Raw genomic sequence first — 22,073 nt, 5'->3', positions numbered from 1 at the left:
CTCACCACTGCTTTTCAATATAATACTGGAAGTCCTAGCCAGGGCAATAAGACAAGAGAAAGACATCCAAGGAATCCAAACAGGAAAAGAAGAAGTCAAACTATCACTATTTTCAGATGATATGATAATATACATAGAGAACCCCAAAAAGTCCACAGAAAAACTAATTCAACTCATCAATCAGTTCAGTAAAGTGGCAGGTTACAAAATCAACACGCAAAAGTCAGTAGCCTTCCTATACACAAACAATAAATCTGAAGAAGAAGAAATCAAAAAAACCATCCCTTTTTTTATTGAAACAAAAAAAATCAAATATTTGGGAATAAATCTAACAAAAGAGGTAAAGGACCTATACAAAGAAAACTATAAAACACTGTTAAAAGAAATAGAAGAAGACACAAAGAAATGGAAAGACATCCCCTGCTCATGGATTGGAAGAATAAACATTATTAAAATGGCCATCCTTCCAAAAGCAATATACAGATTCAATGCTATTCCAATCAAAATTTCAATGTCATTCTTCAAAGAAATAGAACAATTATTGATGAAATTCATATGGAATCACAAAAAACCCCGAATAGCCAAAGCTCTCCTGAAAAAAAAAGAAGGGAATGGAGGCATCACACTCCCAGACTTCAAACTATACTACAAAGCCATAATCATCAAAACTGCATGGTATTGGAACAAGAACAGACATACAGACCAATGGAATAGAATAGAAAATCCAGAAATAAACCCACAGATTTATGGTCAACTAATCTTTGACAAAGGAGCAAAGACTATGCATTGGAGCAAAGAAAGTTTGTTCAATAAATGGTGCTGGGAAAACTGGGTCACTACATGCAAAAGAATGAAGCTTGACCACTACCTCACACCATACACAAAAATCAACTCAAAATGGATTAAAGAACTAGACATAAGACCTGAAACCATAAAATATATAGAAGGAAATATAGGCGAAACACTACGGGATTTGCACATCAAAGACATCTTTACAGACACATCACCCAAAGCAGTGATAGTGAAGGCGAAGATAAACAGCTGGGACTACATCAAATTAAAGAGCTTCTGCACAGCAAAAGAGACAATAACAAAAACAAAGAGAAACCCCACCAACTGCGAGAACATTTTTGCACCCAACACTAATGATAAAGGACTGATCACAAAAATCTGCAAAGAGCTGATGAGACTCAACAACAACAAAGAAAAGAATCCAGTCAAAAAATGGGCAGAAGAGCTAAAAAGAAACTTCTCTGAAGAGGAAATGCAAATGGCCAACAGGCATATGCAAAAATGTTCAACATCACTTGTCATCAGGGAAATGCAAATCAAAACTACCATGAGATACCATCTTATACCAGTGAGAATGACACATATTAAAAAAACTAGCAACAACAAATGTTGGCGAGGGTGTGGAGAAAAAGGAACTCTTCTGCACTGTTGGTGGGAGTGCAAACTGGTCCAACCACTGTGGAGAGCTGTGTGGAGATTTCTGGACCTACTAAACATAGAGCTTCCATATGATCCAGCAATTCCACTCCTAGGTATTTACCCAAAGGACACAGAAACATCAATTCCAAAGAACACCTGCACCCCTATGTTTATAGCAGCACTGTTTACAATAGCTAAGCTTTGGAAACAACCCAAATGCCCAAAAATAGATGACTGGATCAAGAAGATGTGGTACATATATACCATGGAATATTACTCAGCATTCAAAAAAGATAAACACATGCAATTTGCAGCAACATGGATGGCACTGGAAGGGATCATGCTCAGCGAAATAAGCCAAAAAGAAAAAGAAAAATACCGGATGGTCTCACTCATAGCAGGAATCTAGAAAACTTAAATAAGGGACCAGGAAAACGAATAACTATAAGAAAGTGAAAATCAAAATCAACAAAAAACTACGAACCAGAGACACTTTTAGGGGGGCGGGGGTGGGAGGGGAGGGATTGGGATCAGAATGGGGGGGCTGCAATTGTATGGGGAATATAAAAATAAAATTTATTATTAAAAAAAAATTAAAAAATAACAGAAACTAAAAAAAAAAAAAAAAAAAGGGCTCACTTTAGGGTAAGATTAAAGAACATTCCAGTATGCATCCAGCTGTAGAAAGCTATGGCCCTCGATAAAGAAAAGGCTGAATTTCCCTTTCTACAGTGTAAAAACTGAGCGTCCTTTTCTACCCTCACCACTACTCAAAGTAAAGCAGATGCAGAGGTTAGATGCCTGCTCATGCGTTCACTCAGAACATGCAGCAAAGTCAGGACTAGTTATTATGGGGAATAAAGAGAATCACAGAATTAAAGGTCTGTAGAAATGCCTCTGTTCTTCATCTGCAAAACAGAAATAATGTGTATATCTAACTACCTTACAATGTTGTAAGGAATAAATAAAACCTACCATGCGAGACATATGGTGAACACTTCCTAGCTGTAGGAAAAAAACAAGATGGAGAAAATTATGCTTAGCGTGCTACTGCTCATTTAAATAAGAGGGAAAATAAGAATATGCACACAACACAAAATACAAACATATTTGGTTATGTTAAAACAATAAAAAAATAAATCATAAAATTTAGGGAGAAAAGGAGTGGGATGTGAGATCAGAGACAGAAACTAGACTTCTTTGAATAGACTGTTTTGTCGATCTAACTTCAGGTCATAAATTTTTTTTTTACACAATTACGCAACAAAATTAAATTTCAAAAAGCAATCCTTCAAAATTCACAAACAACAAATTTAGTTATATATCTAAGTAGGGAAAAGAGCACTTTCAAGATTGTAATTTGTTTTATACATAGTCCCAGTAGAAATGTCCTATACACACACTTCCAAAAAAAAATTAATAAATCTCAAATCTTTTTCAAATGCCCACACTGTTGTTGATGATATTGATGGTATTATTTGGAGGCTTGTTGAGTACATTATGGGGGTACTGCAAATGCAACTTTACACTGGTGTTAAGAAGAGGGTTTTCAGCATGGGAAAAAGAAAATAAAGATGTAAGATTAATGAGGTTAAATAAAATTCTAAAATGGAATTATCAATATGAATTCATGATTCTGTCTCCAAAAGAAATTACACATTTCCTAGCTCTCTCTACTTGAAACACAGAAACCACATATGAGCCCAGGCTGTGGTCTCACTACTACTGGCCCCCAAAGGGAACCAGAGATCCTTAAAGAAACACCTGATCCAAGAAATGTGGAAGATGAGTCTGTAGTATCTTAACTTCCTTGCATTCCAGTTTGATGTCACAGACCACTGGTATCATATAAAAAGGACTTTGGGATCTGCTGGTCATAAAGGGGCAATCTGAGCATCAGTGAGGTTAATGAATGTAATGGACTGAAACACACCGAGTATGCATTTCAATCCATGAGTGCCTACGGTTACAACAACAAAATCATTAGACGTACTTGGAAAACAAGTAATTATTTTGAAAACTGGAAAATAAAGGGGAAGGAAATCTTACTTTTCTTCTCTAAATTTACTTTGGGGTAACAAAATAATTGAGGGAAGCAAGAGTCTCATAGAATGTTCTGGCGAATCAGTGAAGAGATGTTAAAATTTTAACACCACCATTTTTTGACTCTTAATGATTTAATGGGTCATGGAATAAGCTCTGACCACTAACTTTACAAGGATACAACCAGACATTAGGGCTTCCTCATGGAAGTCTGCACAATACCCACAAACTAGTTTCACCCAAAAAAGACAGGAGTTTAAAAAAGACTCACTCCTGACTCTCAGTCAGTCTCTAGAGCTGATTGCCATTTTACAGGAAATAAGGGACAGAAGAGCAGAGTAACTGAAACTTCAAAGACACGTACACTGGGCAAAATCAGACTAAGGAAGCCCCACAGCAGTGCTCCTCAAAGCACCACCCAGGCAGGTGTCCATCTGTGAGCGCGCCGCCGCCAGCCCACAGCAATGCAGACACAGAAGCTGAAAGCAGGCATTTGGGAACACGGGGAACAAATTAACAGTAAGGTTAATTGATCGAACCATTTTTTTAATGGGGCTAGTTTTATGTTTGCCTTTTTGATTTCATTTTTCTGCGGCCTAAGAAATTTTTTTAAGCCTTTTTTCCTTTTTTTTTTTAAGATTTATTTTTACACAAGAGCTGGGGTACAGGCCGGAAGCACGGGAGGGTGAGAGGATTCACCAGAGCCAGAGCGGGGAGCAGAACAGGCAGACTGACTGAAATACACTGCTGAGGGGAGCAGCGGGCGCAACAGGAGAGGTCTGCCAAGCCATGTGGGAATCTCCCTGGCCGAGAATCGAACCCGCACTACAGAGGCTGCGGACAGCTTCACAGTGCTGCATTCAACCTGCTGCGCCACCGGGGAAGTCCTCAATCTAAGAAATTTATACCACATCTTGCATACAAAAGAAAAAGGCAATTTTTGAGAAGAGAAATACAGTAATACAGTAATTAAGAAGATTCATCTGGCAACAATAAGAACTGCCAATTGGAAGAGACCGTTTAGAATCGGGGGAGGGTACCTGGGTGGCCAGAGATCTAGAACAAGCACCTACTACTTCTTGAATACTTACTATGTGCAAGTTTCTATGATATACCCTCACAAATGTCTTTCCATTGAATGCTCAACATAGTCATGCAAGGCTGGAGTTACGGCTCTTCAACTAGCACAGAATTCCACTGTCCTAATTTTAAAAGTGGAATAACAATGCCTCTTTTGTAGGGTTGCTGCAAAGATCAAACAAACCAAAAAACATACATACATATAAATGTACTTTATAAATGATCTGGCTCCACACAGAAAATGGTATTTTCATTATTATGATTAGCCTTGTTTCTTAAATCTTCTGAGAATCAGACAGTTCTGACTTGCTCTCAGAGATCAGAATACCAAGAGCTAAAGTAAAGAAAACAAAAAACTTTACTGAGCTGGTGATGAGCTTTCAAAGGCCCCTGACAGTAGAAGCAGATACCAACAAAGGCACTTGCACTTCCTGACCCGGCCTATGAAACCTTCCACAGCGTGAACTGTTTGTTTGTGGACACACTGTTTGCTGCCATCCAAGCTCAACAACTGGAGGGAAGCAGCAACAGATGTTCGGTGACTGGCCAATTCCTCTAGGAACTGCCACAGTCCATGGCACAGAACAATGATTTCTAAATGGAGCAAGATCACAATCAAACGAAAGGCAAGATATCCCGATGTGCTCCACTGCAAAAATGTTGTTTGTGAAACATAAAAGGTCATTTGAGGAACAGCCAATGAATGATTAATTAGCAGAGCAAACAAGAATACTTTTGAAGGAAGAAGCAACAGAGGACAGAACTTTGAATTACTCGGTTTTCAATGATTTCTTTTCCACTATTATATATAAAGGGGTTTTTTGTGGAAACTATGAGGTCATTGTTTTCCAGGGTCTTTACTATAGGAAACAGCTGTGGGGAACTACACAAACAGAGAACACTACCCTATTTAGTAGGCCCTCATTGTGACGAGCATGTAGATGGGGACAGGAAAAATCCATCCAGCCACACACTAGTAACAAAACAAAAGTGGCAGAGTCAAACTAAAAACTTTAAGCCACACAAAAGGAGTTGGGATACAAATCAGGACAAGCATCTGCGCTGCTCCGTCTGCATCTCGACACGAGCTATTTTTGTGCTGGAAAAAGACTGGACCAGCCAGCTCCTTTCTATGTGGGTCACCAAAACTTGAACGATTCACTTTGCACAATGCCTGACAAATCGGGAGGCATTTAACAAATACAACTATAAAAAGCTTCTGTTGGACTCTCACGTTCAGCTACTACACGACCTGTCTGAAACCACACTTGTCCATCCGCCTCCGGAGCTGCTCTCCACTCTGCGCTTCCAGTCTTGAAGGGCGTCAATCCAAGACACCCTGTTTCAAAAGCTCAAAAGTTATTTTCATCTCTTTCTTACTCACCCTTCACACATCCATGAGGCTGCCAAACGCTGTCAACTGCTTCAGATAATACATTTGCTAGATGTTCAAAAGTTTGAGGGAAGGAGCAAGAGAATCAAAGGAAAAAAAGTCATCCTGAATCCACCGCAACCCACTCTGGGTTCCATGACTCTCCATAATATCACCCAACTCTGCTTAAACTTGTCCATGGATAAAAACACTATTCTGTGAGGTAGCTCAACCCATTCTCAGATAACTTGCTCAAAAAATTCTCTATACTGAGGCCCATCAACCCCTTTTCCAGCTTCTTCCTTCCTCGCTAAGCTTAAAATCCAAGAGTGCTCCCAGACCTCAAGCCGGATCTGACCCAAGTCCACAACTGCACAGGCCCATTACCAGCTCGTTCACATCTGTAACTGGGGCTGGTCTGGTGCTGTCCTCGCTGGCAGTATCTTCATGAAGGATTAACCAAGACATTGTTGGTTAATGTCCTACACAATGACCAAGCAAGTGAATCAGACAGACTTGTCCAAAAAGTCCATGGTTAAAATAATACTCACTTGTAAAAGAATAAATGGTTTTCCCTAAGATCAAGTAACAAGACAACAAAGCCCACTTCGCTACAAGAATTGAAAATGGGGACACGAAGAGACACAGCTATACACCTATGCTCATAGCAACATTATTCACAATGGCCAAAAAAGCAGAAACCCAGGTTTCTGCAAAAAAGATGAATGGAGAAACAAAATGTGGTATACATATACATAAAAAATATTAACTCAGTCACAAAAGCAGTTAAATTCTGATGTTTACTACAACATGGTGAATCTTGAAAACATGCTAAGTGAAATAAGTCAGGCACAAAAGGATTTTACGTATTGTATATTTCCATCTACATGGGGTACCTAAAATGGGCAAATTCAGAGACAGGAAGTAGAGGTTGCCATGGACTAGAGGGCAGCTGTTGCTCAATGCAGAGTTTCTACTTGGGATGATGAAAAAGCTCCAGGGGTGGTAGTAGTGATGGCTGCACATTATGATGTACTTACTAAGAGTGAGTTTTACTTAAAAGTAGTTAAAATGGGGCCTCTCTCGCGGCCTATGGGTTAAGTCTCAGGGCTAACTCTGACAGCCTGAATTTGATCCCCAGCCAGGGAGCTAACCCACACAGAGGGCAGCAGACGTCTCCTGTCTTGCCCACTGCTCCCCTCAGCAGTGTATTTCAGTCAGTCTGCCTGTTCTGCTCCCCACTCTGTCTCTGATGAACCCTCTCACACCCGCACCTCTGGCCTACACCCCAGTTCTACACAAGAATAAATAAAATCTTTAATAAAAAAAAGTAGTTAAAATGATAAACTGCACATTACTTTTCTCACAATAAAAAGAATGGGGGGGCCTCTCTGGTGGTGCAAGGGGTTGAGACACAGCCTATATGGGGTGATCTGCAGCCTCTGCAGCACGAGTTCAATCCCCGGCTGGCCAGGGAGCAACCCACATGGCACAGCAGACCTCTCCTGACTCGCCCACTGCTTCCCTCTGCAGTGTATTTCAGTCATTCTGCTGTTCTGTTTCCCACTCTGTCTCTGGTGAATCCTCTCACCCTCCCGCACATCTGGCCTGTACCCCAGTTCTTGTATGCATAAACGAATATTTTTAAAAAATGGGAAAAAATACTGCATGAGCAGAAAAATGAATATAAAGTGACATTAACAAATTTAAATCATAAAGCCCAACTCATTAACAAATGGTTTTAAGCATTCATGACACACCATTCATTGGGCTGGATGAAGTTTATAATTAAACTAGCAACACTGTAATTTCTGGCTCTTGAAGAGTAATATTACAACACATATAGGAAGTCACCAGCTTTTGATGCTCTGAGGACAAGTCTGAAAAGTTATCCTAAATAAACAACATGACAAAACAAAGTTATAGACATGATTCATGTTCATTAGAGTTTAAAAAAAGGGGGGGGGGCAAGATGCCCAATAAGTAGCTGAAATGCGTAAATTATTATTCAGCAAAATATGATGCCAAATGAATCACTAAACATTACACAGTATTATAGGGACTATTTGGAAGCACAAAAGTGCTTTATACGTTGAATGGAAAAAAGTCGCAAGCTAAAATGGGCTCGCCAGGATGACAGCCACTATGAAAAACACGTATGCATGTGGTCAAGAAACACAAAAATGTAATGTATGATGCCAGACAGAACACTGGGACTGACTCCACCAACAACTGAACGCTTTGGCCAGGCTGCGACAATGGAAGGAATTGGGGTGACTGGTGGTACCCCTCCAGCATTCAACCGTGCAGCTCCTGCAGCTGAATTTGCCCCAAACGTCACTGATACTAATACAATTGCAGTGTCTAGTTTCCCAAAAGCTTTAAAAGGACCCTCACTTTAAGGCAACATGTAAGAATATGAATGTTATCACACGGCCCTGAGTTCAAGTCGAAGCCTGCCCCACTAATGTGTAAAGAACCAAACTGGGTCAAACTAAAATAACAGACGTAGTGCTATGTTTATGTTGCTGGTCGGAAAAATAATTTTAAAAACCTCAGAAGGGTTTTTTTTTTTTTTTAAATAAGTAAAATTTTTTTTTAAGATTTATTTATTTATTTATACAAGCACTGGGTACAGTCAGAAGCGCGGGAGGGTGAGAGAATTCACCAGAGCCAGAGCGGGGAGCAGAGCAGGCAGAAGGACCGAGGTACACTGCTGAGGGGAGCAGCGGGCGGCAGGAGAGGTCTGTGCGCCATGCGGGACCCTCCTCCGGTGGCCGGGGAGCAGCCGGGGATCGAACCTGCGCCGCAGAGGCCACGGGCAGCTTCGCCACCCAGCGCTAAACCGCTGCGCCACCGGGGAGGCCCATCAGAAGGGTTTTATAACAAAGTCTAAGCAAATGTCTATCTTAAACTATTGAATATTTCTCTCCCTGAGTTACCATGGGAGCTCATGTTACCAATAAAAACGCAAATAGAATTTGGCATCTGAAAAGTAACAAGTTGCCTAGGCACCCTCAATGGGACCAGTCTCACAGAGGCTAAGAGATATTCTGTTCTCCCTGAGCTGAGTTCTGTCCCTGGCCCTTCCTCATCACCACCTCACCCCTCCTCAACTCACCAGTCCCTCAGTGATCACTCCTGCAGAGAGAGAACACACCACAAGCCCCCACAGGATGCTCTTCCCTAACGTGGCACCCAAGGACTCCAAGGCCAAGCTGCCCAAAGCATCGCTCGGTGACCACTGCCCCATCCCACTCACCCCAACCACTACTCTACCCTACTGGTACCGCCACTCTAGACCTGGAAAGTTTCTGAATAAGTTCCAAGCTTTACACCTGATGGGTTTTCTGCCCTAAAAAGCGTTCCCACCTCTCCCCCATCCACTGAGGAGTCCCACCAAATCATCAAGACACAGACCTGTGGTCACCTCTTCAGTCCCCTGACAGCCCCCATAGCTCCCCCAGGTGATCATGGCCCTGGGTTTGCACAGGTTTTTGGCCTTCACCATCCCGGCACGCATCTGCACAGCGTTTCATTACCCACCCGTCTTCCCCTGTCTAGACCCTGAATTCCGTGACGCCATGAGCCATCTCACTCGCCGTCCTCTCCCCAGCACCTGCAACACGGGACCAGCACGGGACATGTGCTCAGTAACTCTGCGGACTTAATAAAACCTTACCATGTCTAGAAAACACCAACCTGAATATGACTCTTTCTGGGTACACAGTGACATATCTACACTCTGCGCTACTCAAGGCTAAGGGCAGGCAGGCACACTGCAGAGTAAAACAGGTGTCCCGGCTCTGCCTTCCTGACTCTCCTCCTACCTCTCCAAAGGCCCCTCCGACAAGCCCTCTCCCTCCTCCCAGCCTCGTATATTTAGTTTCTTCCAAAGGCCCTGCCCTTGAGCTTCCGACCTTTACCCACTCGTACTCCTGGCTTCAATGATCATTTCCAAGCAGCTGAATCCAAACCTACACAGCCAGCCCAAAATTACATGTATTACAACTCTGTTAGGGCCCCCTTTCTTAGACACCCTGTGGCCCCCAGCCCCACACGGGCAAGTTGAATGCATGATCTTCTCTGGCACCGGGTTCCACGAACCACCTCCTATTCTAACAGCCCTACTGCTATCAGCTATCCCCACCACTTCCCCATCACCGGGTCTGAGACTCCAGCCTCTCCTATCCCTCCCACTCCATCCTTCCTCTACTGCCCCTCGCTTCATACCTGAGAGTGCTCTCTCCCTACATTTGCCTCCTCCCTCCACTCGATTCGTGTTTGCTCACCATCAGGCCCAATTTTCTAAAATACCCTTTTCATCAAATCAGAATCTGCACAGCTCAAGAAGCTTCAACTAAATCACTGATTGCAGCCCGAAGGCTAAACTGTTGTGACAGACTTACAAGGCCACCCATAATTTGCCCCCTCTCATTCCCTGTATTTATTTATTTCCCCTTTTCTCCAAATCAGTGGTTCTCAACCAGGGGTAATTTTGGCCCCAGGGGGTACTTGGCAATGTCTAGAGCATTTCCAATGTCAAGACTGGGGTGGGGACCACAGCATCTGGTGGCCAGAGGGGAGGGACACTGCTAAACATGCTTCCGCGCCAAGATGGCCCCTCACACAAAGAACATCCATGCAAAATGTTGGTAGTGCCAGGGCTGAGCCACTCTGCTCCAAACCAAGCCCCGCAGCCTCCCTGGCCCTAGGCCATGTGTCATCTCTGCCTTTGCTCAGAATATTTCCCCAATGACCTACAACTCTCTTCCCCTTAACTATCCGGGCATTATCATCTTCCAATCCAATGCCACGTCATATCCCATGGCTTTAGACACCATCTGTGGGCTGATGACTCCCAAATCTATAAACTTAAACTCAGGATCAAAGATGGCGAGGATAAGGAGGAAAAGAGAGAATACCGGGTCCCAGTCCCAATTCTCTGAACTGCACAATCCCTTATGCAGCTGCCCGCTCAGCCTGGACACCTCGTGAGTGTGCCATGTAACACACCTGAAATTAAACTTCTCATCTCCTGCTGCCCTGAAAGCTACTGTTCCCCAAATTAAGTATAAAGCACCAGGAATCACTCAGCTGCTCAAGACAAAGTCCTAGTGTTATAGGACAGGGAGAGGGGCACCCCAGACCCCCACAAACCTGCCTATTCTAAATGGGTTCTGCCATCCGCCGCATCAACACAAAACATATGACGCTTTAATGGGAAGGAACTTTAATAAAAACTAGGAAACAATACAGGTAAGGCAAAGAGTCTAGTTTCTAAATGAAGCACCCAAAGTTACCCGTCCCCTCGTGGGTAAAACTCCATCCATACGGGGTCGGCCCAGAGCAAGGCCCCAAAGCCTGCCACAAGTCTAAAACATCTTCCAGTGGGGACCCACAGAAAAGGGTCACAAACAACCGGACAAGCCCGGAAGGAAAAGAGCAAAATCAACATCCAGATAAAAGCTGCCATTGTCACCTCCCCACGGGTCTCACCCACATCTGTGTCACCCAGTCCACAACCCAAAAGACAAGCGCAGTTTCTTCACATGTCTCTAGGCTCCATGTGCCTCCTCCAGGTCTCCTTGCTCCATCCTGCTTCCTTCCTCCGTCTCTTCCTGCAGCTTCTTCTCTTCCTGCTCAGCTCCACCCTCCCTTGGGTGGGGCAGGGAACCTCGAACCTCCCCCTTTCCTGGGGACCACCCTGTTACACTAGCAGTTGCTCTGGAAGCGCCCTCTGCCCCAGTATCTTCCCCTCAAGTCAAGCCACTGGCGAATCCTGCGCCTCTACCTCCGGCTGCACCTCACATCCATCCACCTCATCTCTGTCCACCACCACTCCCGCCTCCCAACTGCTCTCTCTGCTTCATTCTCTCAGCAGCCGGCATTCAGAAGGATCATTTCACAGTTGAAAGAGATCAGGCCAGAACTCTGCTTAACATACAACTGACCTCTAATAGCGCCACTGCTCTCAGATAAAAGCTAAGCCCCTGGTCCTGGCCCTTTCCCCGCCCCATCTGATCCCGCTCTGTCAGCTGCAAACAAAATCTATCAACCTGCCAAATGTACCCCCCCCAGCCCTTACCCACTGCATAGATTTTATGCCCCCCCCATCTGACCACACCCATTATTCTCTCTTTTCTACCTTACCCTCTCCATCGTTGATCCTAGGGTTAAATTTCATACTTATCAGTGTTTATTTGTTAACGTCTATCTCTCCTGTGACAACAAAAGTCCCCTGAAGGAAGGAACCATGCGGCCTTGTACCACTTTTGGAGTACAAGTGGTTTATTGCCATACAACCAATGGCTAGTTCATCACAGGAGCTCCACACATCGCAGAAGCAAAATGCTGACAGTGATGAACGCATCTTCTATTTACACCTCAGCTCGCGTGACCTCACCCGTCTCTGAACCTTCCAAGGCAGTACAGTTTAAAAGGGCTTCCCTGTAAACAGGTAAGTTCTCTAAGGGCAAGAACCTTATCCTATAATCTTTGTACTTAATCCTCTATTCCCAATCCCTCCCCTAAACACAGTAATTGTCCAGCAAATGTGGTTTAGTTCAGCAAACATGTAGCTCCATAATTGTTCTATGTGTTTTTATTCCCAACTAGTTCTCTTAGGAAATGTCTTGTGCTTTTATGAATACCCCTTACCAGCTAGTAAGAAGCTGTATACATCCGCTCAACATTTACTGGAAAGAGAGGCATACATTTACAGAGTGGAGATAGGCATATCTAAAGTAGACAAAACTGTCTTAAGTAAAAGAAAATAATTCTAAATTTGAAAAATGAAGAAAAAAGACAGACACTAGTAAGAGGGAACACATGCCAGGGCTAAGCCCTGCCAGGCACATGAGAGGCAGAGAATCTGTCCTATACAACATTTTGCCAGGCAATCTGGTCAGGTCTATCAATATTTCAAATGCACCTTCTCTTTGATGCAGCAATACCATTGCTAAAAGACTCATCCTTTAGAAAAGGAGACGATATGTGTTGAACCATTAGTTACAATGGTTAAAGACTTTATACAACCATCAAAATCCATCAAGAGACTTCTATGCAACTGTTAAAATAACATGATTTGGGGAGCCTTCCTGGTGGCACAGGGGTTAAAGACAGCCATCGCCAGCCACTGCAGCATGAGTTCGATCCCTGGCCAGGGAGCAGCCCACATGGCGTAGCAGACCTCTCCTGTCTTGCCCCCTGCTCCCCTCAGCAGTGTATTTCAGTAGATCCACCTGTTCTGCTCCCTACCCTGTCTCTGGTGAATCTTCTCATCCCCCCCATCTCTGCCCTGCACCCCAGCTCTTGTATGCATAAATAAATCTTTAAAAAATGAGTTGGCCCTGCAGGCAGCAACAAATACAAAGAAAGCTATGCTACTCACAACATCTTTTAAAGTCTGGGGCAAGGGGACAGGGGAACTATGAGCCCAACAACAGAGAGATATATACAGGTTTATGTGCATTTAAATGATCCAAAGGGGTTATTTTTTTTTTAGGAAGTGGTCCCTAAGTATGAAGAGCAGCAGCACACATGAGGCGAGCTGTGGATGGCCTTATTTTTCACTGCAATTTAGCACCACAATCCTAGAGGGAAAAATGCAACCTGTTTCAGCATGTCCGCCCGGCCTGTTTTATGTTAAGACCTGCTGTTTCAGTGGCTGTACTGATAAGGTGACCACAGAGGCAGGACTCCGTGTACACCAGCAGCCAGGGGTGACCAAGAGGGCAAGTCAGATCTCCTCCAGTGCTGTTCCCTTGGCCTCTAAACAGCAGGTAAACCTTGTCCCCTCATCCAGAAAGGCTGGGCACTACCCAAAGCACACCAAGTCTCCTTCCATGCCCCAAAGCCCATGATTCTATCACTTCCTTTCTCCTTCAGAGGTCTGGAACTTCACTAAACTGACAGCATTTGACAGACAAGGGAACTGATCAGGAGGGGACATACGTTCTATTTTATAAAACTGTCACAAATCTCAATGTGAACAATACACTTTTCCTTTTTTTCCTACTTTTCAAATGAACTCAAAGGGCACTCTGAAGTCAAAGTACTTCTTGGAAACCAATGTGAAATATCAATTTACTTAGCAGTTCCCTACCTTTCATACAAGAGAAACTCATCTCAATGGTCTACTGCAAAAAATACAAGTCCCTTAACATGAGTCCATAAAAAATCAGGTGTGAAACACAACCCACCTAAGCCCCTGATTGCTACCTTGCTAATCTGCCTGCCACTACTCATTTATACATGTTTATTCCCTTGGTGATCCCACGACTCCCACCAGCAAGGCACCAAAGTTCAGGAGATAAAATATGGAAGACAAAATCCTCTTCATCGATTTCTTTTTGTTTTACTGCAAATTTGGAAGGAGTCCCACAGTCCTTTTATCAGTAGCTCACTCTGTTCTAGTTCTTCTTTGAGAGCATGGAACTGTAAAACTTATCCTTATTACTTAAAAGATAATCATCCATCTCTTACTGCAAAAAGCAACTGAGTACTAGAAATCAGAGGGCATCTGTAAGCTAGAGCAGGCCAGCATATTACTGAAGGCAATAAACTGATTTCCTCTTAAGACAGCATATTAAAAGTCAAGTTTCAAAATGAATTATTTACTTATTCTCATGATTTTAAGAAAATAACTCAAGGGTTCTACCAAAGAAATCAAGTTTTACTCTAGGGCTGTTGCAAAGAAAGATAGAAGAAAAAGTAACAAAATAACTGCTCTCAAGCCAGAAGTAAGAAGAAACTGTTAAGGAGACCCAAAACATTCTTCCAGTAGTTTCTCAAACTCAGCACTAAATTCATGAAGGGGAGCTGTCCCTTCAAGTTACATGACATTTAGCGCCATCCCTGGAGTCCCCACCAAGATGTGAGTAGTACCCCACCCAGTTGTGAAAACCAAGTATGTCTCCAGACCTCACCAAACTTCCCAAGGAATGAGGGGGTGGCGATGTTTGTTAAAAGGCCATGATCAAAAAACATGGCTCCGAGAGCAAGAGGCAAAAAGCCTGCATTAAAAGAGAAAGGATGTAGGTGGCAGTGGCTGAATTTTCTCAAGCGCAACAAGCTTGGGCCCGTCAACCCATCTTATTCCAGGAAATGAAAATCCAATCTTAACAACAATCTAACTCATCCAAAACTCAAAGCCCATATATCTGGCAAGTTCCTGAAGTTCAACTCAATGTGGTTAGAAAGCAAGAAAGAAGTCTAGTTGAAAAACTAACAAAGAAAAATCATTAGTCACTTAAGGAAGTTTTAAGGCGATAAAAGCACAGATATATTAAGTGCTTTTGAGACCTCAAAGCAAATCATCTCAAGATGGCAAATTGGTTTTGTCTCCTCTGCCAACCCCAGTCAACTGGTAATAGCCCTCAGGAGCTCCTAACTGAGCAGATTCTGCAGCTGAATGCAAGCTCAAAGAATAGCTGCATCAAATATACTGATAGACACAGGTGCGGGACATGGCAACACACCTCAAATGCACTTTCTTTATGTTGAACTTTATGTTCAAAATAATCAAATTTGGCTACAACAAAACATTTAAAAAAATAAATCCTCCACAGTGCCACCAGGCTTACCTAAATGGGAAGGGGGTGTGTTGGGGGTAGGGGGAGAGAAGGTTAAGAAGGAAAGAAATCTGATGCCATCACTCCCCTACTTTAAACATTAGCTCTGGATTCTCAACTTCCAGAGGATCAAGCCCAGCCCTTCCCAAAGCAGAACCCACAAAGCCCATCCCAATCCAGTTACAATAGACTTCCTCCAGGCGTTCTGCTCTCCCACAGTTCTCCATGGTGTAACAAGCCACCAAATGTTTCTGATTCCCCCAAAACTACATGTCCTTTGATGCAACTTCCACCACTTCTCTGCCTGGCGATCTCTCTTCAGCCTTTGAACACTGCTGTGTGTGATGCTTTCTTTATTTGTTCCTGGAGCCTGAGACTACAGGGGTGGTCCTTGGACCAACAGCACTGGCATCATCTAGGAATATATTAAAAATGTAGTCTCTCGCCCCACCCCAGGTTTACCAAAGGTAAAAAGATGTCAAGGTGAATTTTGTGCACAGTAAAATGTGAGAAGGAACTTTCCAGTTTCCATGAGACCCAGCTCTTCACAGGCAGATGGTGTCCTCCCCAAATGGAAGTGCCTGGCACATACATGGTGAGGCACTTTGGGGGGCTAAGTGGTAATAAGGCAAGAAAACCCAAATACTTTATCCCACCATCCAGTTCCTATGCAGCCAGGAGTGGCATAATGATAGGGTTATAGTGAATGAGATGTCCGAAGCCTGCCAAGGGAGCTTCCCTAATAATTTCCTGCCTCAACTGGGTAGAATGCTGGGAGATAAGAAACATTAATGACAAAAAACTAGTAACAGCTAACACAACTTGACAGGAACACAGAAATGGTCTAGCTAGTTGTTGGGGCCCATCAAGTCACCATTGCACCTAAGAAAAGAGTAACCTGCAGACTTAGAGTGTAAGCTAAATCAACACATTTGGTGCTTAAGGCATCATTATTAGGACTTCCTCTTGCCTGTGCTGGATTCATTCCTAAGTAAACTTTCAATACACTGGAAGTGAATGAATGAAGGCAACGTGAATTCTAAAGTTTCAGAAGATTGAATTATTTTTTAAAGTAAGGCTTCTAAGAACCTATTCCACTTGGTCAAACGAAGTGGAACTTTTAGGTCAAACTACCTACACGTCAATCTCTGTATTTCTAGAATTTAAAAAATGGGGCCTCTAAGAATCTGTTCAACTTTGCCAAAGCAGGCTTATAAATCAGTCTTTGCATTTCTAGAATTATTGACCCATTTCTGTTCACAGCTTCTTAATGGATAGAAAAGTGAATGCAACCTTTAAACAAGCAATAGAAATGTTGGTGTGCAAAGATGCTATGGAAATTGATTTTTCACATTTTAGAAAAGAGGAGAAAACCAAACTGAAAACACTGGGCTCTGACCTTGGAAAGTTTACAACGGCCGTGGCTATTACAGGAAAGACTCTCAGTAGCCAGTGAGTTGCCAGTCTCCACTTTCTTTGAGGTCTTTGACATGAATTGCATTTTTCTTCCAGTCCTTATCCCAGGCAAGTACTTCCATTCAAAGTTCCAAGACCAAAGAGCAACCACTGTTTTTCTTTTTTAGAAAAACAGGACAGAATGGCATAAATAAATTAATAAATAAATAAAATCTATTAAAAGGCAAGGACTACACCCTGGCCGTGTTGTTCCCTGAGCAGAAAGCAGGTCCTCAACCAAGTACTGGCTCCTCACGCAGAATATCATTTTATATTTTAGTCAAATCATTGATTTTTACATAAACAGATATATTTTAGAAAAAAAGTTCACAGCACCAATGGAAGTTGATACCATTTGCCATAAATAGAAGACAAATGTAAAAACAAACCAAATGAAAACATAATCTTATTAAATCCTAGCTACTGTTGCCTCCCTAAGTCTCTGAAGTCAGAGCTTGTTCTCCTTGTTGAAGAAGGGAGGGAAAAAAAAGGTGGGGGAGTGAGCAAGAGGTGTTGAGGACAATCTACTCCCCACCCCAGACTTTCCGCTGTGCATGGTGGGAAAAGAAAGAGAGTGGAGAGGAATTAACCTTCTCTTTGTATGATTTCATTCCATTTCATACTAGATTCATCTCCACTCCTCATTCTCTCTCAAATCACCTTCCTCCTTTGCTTTAGAGCCCAAATCCTCAGTGCAATCTACATGGCCTCCCATCACCACTCAGCTCTTCCCACAGGCCACCCCACACACCTCACTTCCCCCACCTCCCCTCTATACTTTCAGTTTCACCAGCAAAACAGAAGATGACGATTTGTCGAAATAAATATTTCTAATCAATGATGTATAGAAATGAATACTTGTACTCAATGGATGACAGCAAATGCTAATTTTGAACTCCAGTTAAGTTAAACATTAGGCCACCCAAAAAAAAAGAACTCCATTCTTCTCATTAGACCTGTATTACAAAAATATTACACCCAATTATTATGTTTTTCTTTTAATCAATGAAATGCTGTAGGAATTTTTCTCTTGTTATGTTAAGTACCAACATAATATCCTTGATTTTGCATCTGCATCAGCAAAGCCTAAAATACTTACCTTACTCTCTGACCCTCTTCTGAAAGTTTGCCCAGCCCAGAGCGACAGCGCTCCTCAAGTGTACAAGGCTCTTTCCACCTCCCAACTTTCTTCCTTCCCTTGTCCTGGGACCAGTTTCACCCTGAGCTCCCCAAGGCCAGCTCTTTCTGTGGATACTAGTTCTCAGCTAAAAAGCCACCTCTTCAAGAGGTGTCCCTAATCCTGCTCCCTCCCCTACATAAGGCAGCCAGCCAGCTCAGCAATCACAACCAGGTTTGACTTGCTTCAAACTACCATCTGATATTATCTCGGTAATTTTTAGTCTTTAATAATAAAAATAATAGCAAATAGACAATTCAAGCCTTTTATATATGAGACTGAACCCTAAAAAAGTGCCAATCTGTCAACCATAAATGGTGAAAAATTAGTAATTTAAGAGTTCAACCCAACCTATCAACTTGTCCGCAGCTCACAACCACCTTAAGTTCCAGATGAGAAACTGGCACAAAGAGGTTGAGTAAGTTGCTGAGGGTCACACTACTAGAACAGTACGAGTAAGCAGCAGGTCTATAGGCTCTACACGCCCACTCCCAAGAATCTAAGTGCCATGAAGGCAGGGCGTCTTGTTCATTGTCACAGCCCTCCCTGGTGCCCGACACGGCAACTGGCATCACAGCACGTTCTTATGATGGATGGATGAAAGGATGCATGGATGGGCCTCCCTGACAATCGGTGGCATGCGTGCATTCATGCATGCGTGCATGAATGGATCTCCCTTACCATCAGTGCCATGTATCCCAGACCCCAATGAATGGATGGATCTCCCTTACCATCAGTGCCATGTATCCCAGACCCGGACGCAAACCTCTGTGGCCAACCAAGGCAGAGATCCGGGTCAAGACCCGCGGCAGTGGGTGCCGGGCCCTCCCCGCGGATCGGGGCCACGCGGCTCACCTTGAAGTCGCGGCTGTGCTGCGGGGTGTACTCCAGGGTCCAGAGGGCCCGCACCAGGTGCGCCAGCTGCTCGGTGACCTCGCCCTGGCCCTGCGCGCCGTGGCCCGCGGGCTGCTCGGGGTCGGGCGAGGGCTCGGGCCGCCCCGCCCGGTACTGGCCGAGCGCCAGGTACTCGGCGAAGAGCTCGGTGTTGCTGAGGCACTGCAGCGTGGCGTTCATGAAGCACGTGTTGCCGTGGTTCCGGAGCCCCGCCACCCCGGGCACCGGCTCGGCTGCGCAGGCGGGCGGCGCGGGCGCGGCGGGCGGCGGCGGGCAGGGCGGCGGCGCGGGCGCGGCGGCCGGCCCGGGCGGGAAGCAGCTGCGGAGGCCGCCGCGGTCCGGGGCGGCGCCCTCGGAGCTCAGGTGCGAGAGCGTGGACAGCGTCTTGAGGACGCGGCTCATGAAGCTGCCCACCGAGCGCGCGGACGAGGGCGAGGCGGGCGCGGCCGGCCCGGGCCCCCCGGGGCCCCCCGCGCCGCCGCCGCCCGCGCGGCCGCTCCGGAACAGCCGCTTGCTGAAGGAGCGCTTCTCCTTCCCGCCCGCCGCCGCCGGCGGCCCGGGCCCGGGCGCCGTTACCTTGGACATGGCGGCGGCCGCCGACGCTCATCACCGCGCCCGCCCGCCCGGCCCGCGGCCCAGCCCCGGCGGCCGCCGCATCCCGCCCGCCCGCCGCGCCTCCCCCGGCCGGGCCCGACGCCCGCGCACCTCAGAGCGCCGCCGAGCGAGCCCGCGAGCAGCGGCCGGCGGGGCGTGCGGATGCGCGCGCGACCCGCCCAGCTGGGCCGCTCACGTGACCCGCCTCCCGGCGCCGCCCGCCCCGCGCTGAAGCCGCCGCGGCCGCCATGTTGACTGCGGGCGCGAGGCCGCCGCTCCGGCCAGACGCGATGACTCGCGGCCCCGGGCGCGGTGCTGCGGCGTGAAGCCCCGGGGAGGCCATGTCTAGTAGGGGCACGGACCCGGCGCGGGGAAGAGCGCCGGCTCCCGCGGGGTGAGCCCTGGCCCGCGGCGGGCGCGGGGCATCGCTGCTCTGGTGGGGGAGGCCCTCGGAAAGTGCCGGAGTCAGGTTGCCGCCCTGGACGGGACCCTGGGGAAATGACGGGCTTGGCTCTGACCAGTCCTGTGCAACCCAGCCCCGCCCGGCTCCCTGGGGACCCCAAAGCCGCCGGAGCCTGGCACGTCCTGGCGGGCAGCTCCTCGAGGCCGCGCCTTGGAGGCCTAGGGAAATGGTGTTACCAGAACTGCCTTCCTTTTCAGACCGGCCCTTAACATCCCGAGGAACTCTACCCCCATTCATTCATCGTTCGGCTGATGGTTGCGGATGCTGATGACAGCAGCCGCGTCCCGAGCATTGTGCTGCGCTTGCAACAGCTTTCATCTTCGATGACTGAAAATGGTACTACTCCTCGGATTCAAACCCAAATTTGTTTCCAAGTCCCCGGACTTGACCTCTCAACGAAAGGTCATTAACCTACAAATATCACAGGGACTCACATGCCAGTGAGTGAAGAATCTTGGTGTTTCCATCATCATTCTTTTTTTTTTTTTTTACAGTTTTTTTTAACTTTTATTTATTTATATTAATTTTTTTAAGTTTTTTACATCATTGCTCATTTTTAAACAATATTGCCTCCCCCCACCCGCTCAGGTGTAGTCCCCATAGAGTTTCCTTCACCAGTGCACCTGTGCATCATCACCTCAGTCCCCTGTGCGCCTCCCTCCCTCCCTCTGATCCCTCTCCCACCTCCTCCCCTGCAGGATGTCTCTGATTTATAATTGTCTGTTTTGCTTTGTTGTGTTTTGTACTGTCACTATTTTTTTACACTGATGTCTTATTTGGTTCCCCTATATGGCTGCTATAAGTGAAACCATCCGATATTTTTCTTTTTCCTTCTGGCTTATTTTATTGAACATAATTTCTTCTAGTTCCATCCACATTGCTGCGAATGGCATGAGTTTAACTTTTTTGATTGCTGAATAATATCCCATTGTGTATATATACCACATCTTCTTGATCCAGTCATCTATTTTGGGGCATTTGGGTTGTTTCCAGATTTTACCTATTGTAAATAGTGCTGCAGTAAACATAGGGGTCCAGGTGGTCTTTTGAATCAATGTTTCTGTGTCCTTTGGGTAGATCCCTAGGAGTGAAATTACAGGTCGTATGGTAGCTCCATTTTTAGTAGACAGGAATCTCCAGACAGCTTTCCATAGTGGTTGGACCAGTTTGCACTCCCAACAGCAATGTAGGAGAGTTCCTTTTTCATCACATCCTTGCCAGCATTTGTTGTTGCTTGTTTTTTTTTTTTTTAATCTGACCTATTCATACTTCAAGTGATTGAGCTCTCAGAATTAGGAGCAATATAAGGAATGGTGTGGACTATGGCCAAGTGCAAATCAACATCCTTCTAAAGGAGGTAACTGCCACTCAGCCCCAGTCAAATGTTCCCATCAGGAAATGAGGGCTCGGTGTTGCCACATCATCTGATATTTTAGGAGAAAGTAGAAATCCCATTTTTAAATGTTGGTCCAATTAACAAAAAAAAAAAAAAAATAGTGCAGGGGGGAAAAGCACATCTTTGTGCTGTCTTCAGCTCAAAAGATACTGGTTTGTAACCTCCTCTCTAAGGAGTCTCCTCTTTGCTAACCCTACTCAGCCTGAGTCCTGGTTGCTGCAGAAATCAGGGAAGGGCCCTGATTTCAAAACAAAACGAAATACAAAGCCCATCTTAAACCGCATTTCAAGGTAAATGGCTTCTACAGCTGGCCTCCCACCCCACAGTAAGCAAGACTTAGGGTGCCCCCCAATCCTAGCTCTGTGTTAGCCCTCAGATTACCTCCATTCCCACCTAGATATGCATTCCTCGCTGCATTTTGAGTTCATCTGGACATCAAAAGAGAGCAAACTGATAGTTGATACTAAAGTACCTCAATCTTTGCAAGACATGTTTGCAATTTTTAAATATGGAAATTGTGGAGGAGGGGGTGACAGAAAAAAAGGAATGGCTTTTGGTGGCATTTCAGGCAATTTAGCGCAATGTTCTCGTAA

At 45.1% G+C, this 22,073-nt stretch overlaps 1 protein-coding gene across 1 annotated transcript in view; it reads right to left on the bottom strand.

Annotated features, from left to right (window-relative positions):
* Window positions 1-19,612, bottom strand: part of USP31 (ubiquitin specific peptidase 31) — an 80,492-nt gene extending 60,880 nt beyond the window's left edge. The window contains exon 1 of the mRNA XM_037507426.2: window positions 18,989-19,612. Coding sequence (XP_037363323.1) covers window positions 18,989-19,612 — 624 coding nt within the window. The remainder of the gene's footprint in view (window positions 1-18,988) is intronic.
* Between the last annotated feature and the right edge of the window lie 2,461 nt (window positions 19,613-22,073).

This window comes from Talpa occidentalis, unplaced genomic scaffold (assembly GCF_014898055.3).
Source record: "Talpa occidentalis isolate TD23 unplaced genomic scaffold, MPIMG_talOcc4v2.1 talOcc4.12, whole genome shotgun sequence".
Lineage (NCBI taxonomy): Eukaryota > Metazoa > Chordata > Mammalia > Eulipotyphla > Talpidae > Talpa > Talpa occidentalis.
This window is presented reverse-complemented; position numbering and strand designations above follow the sequence as displayed.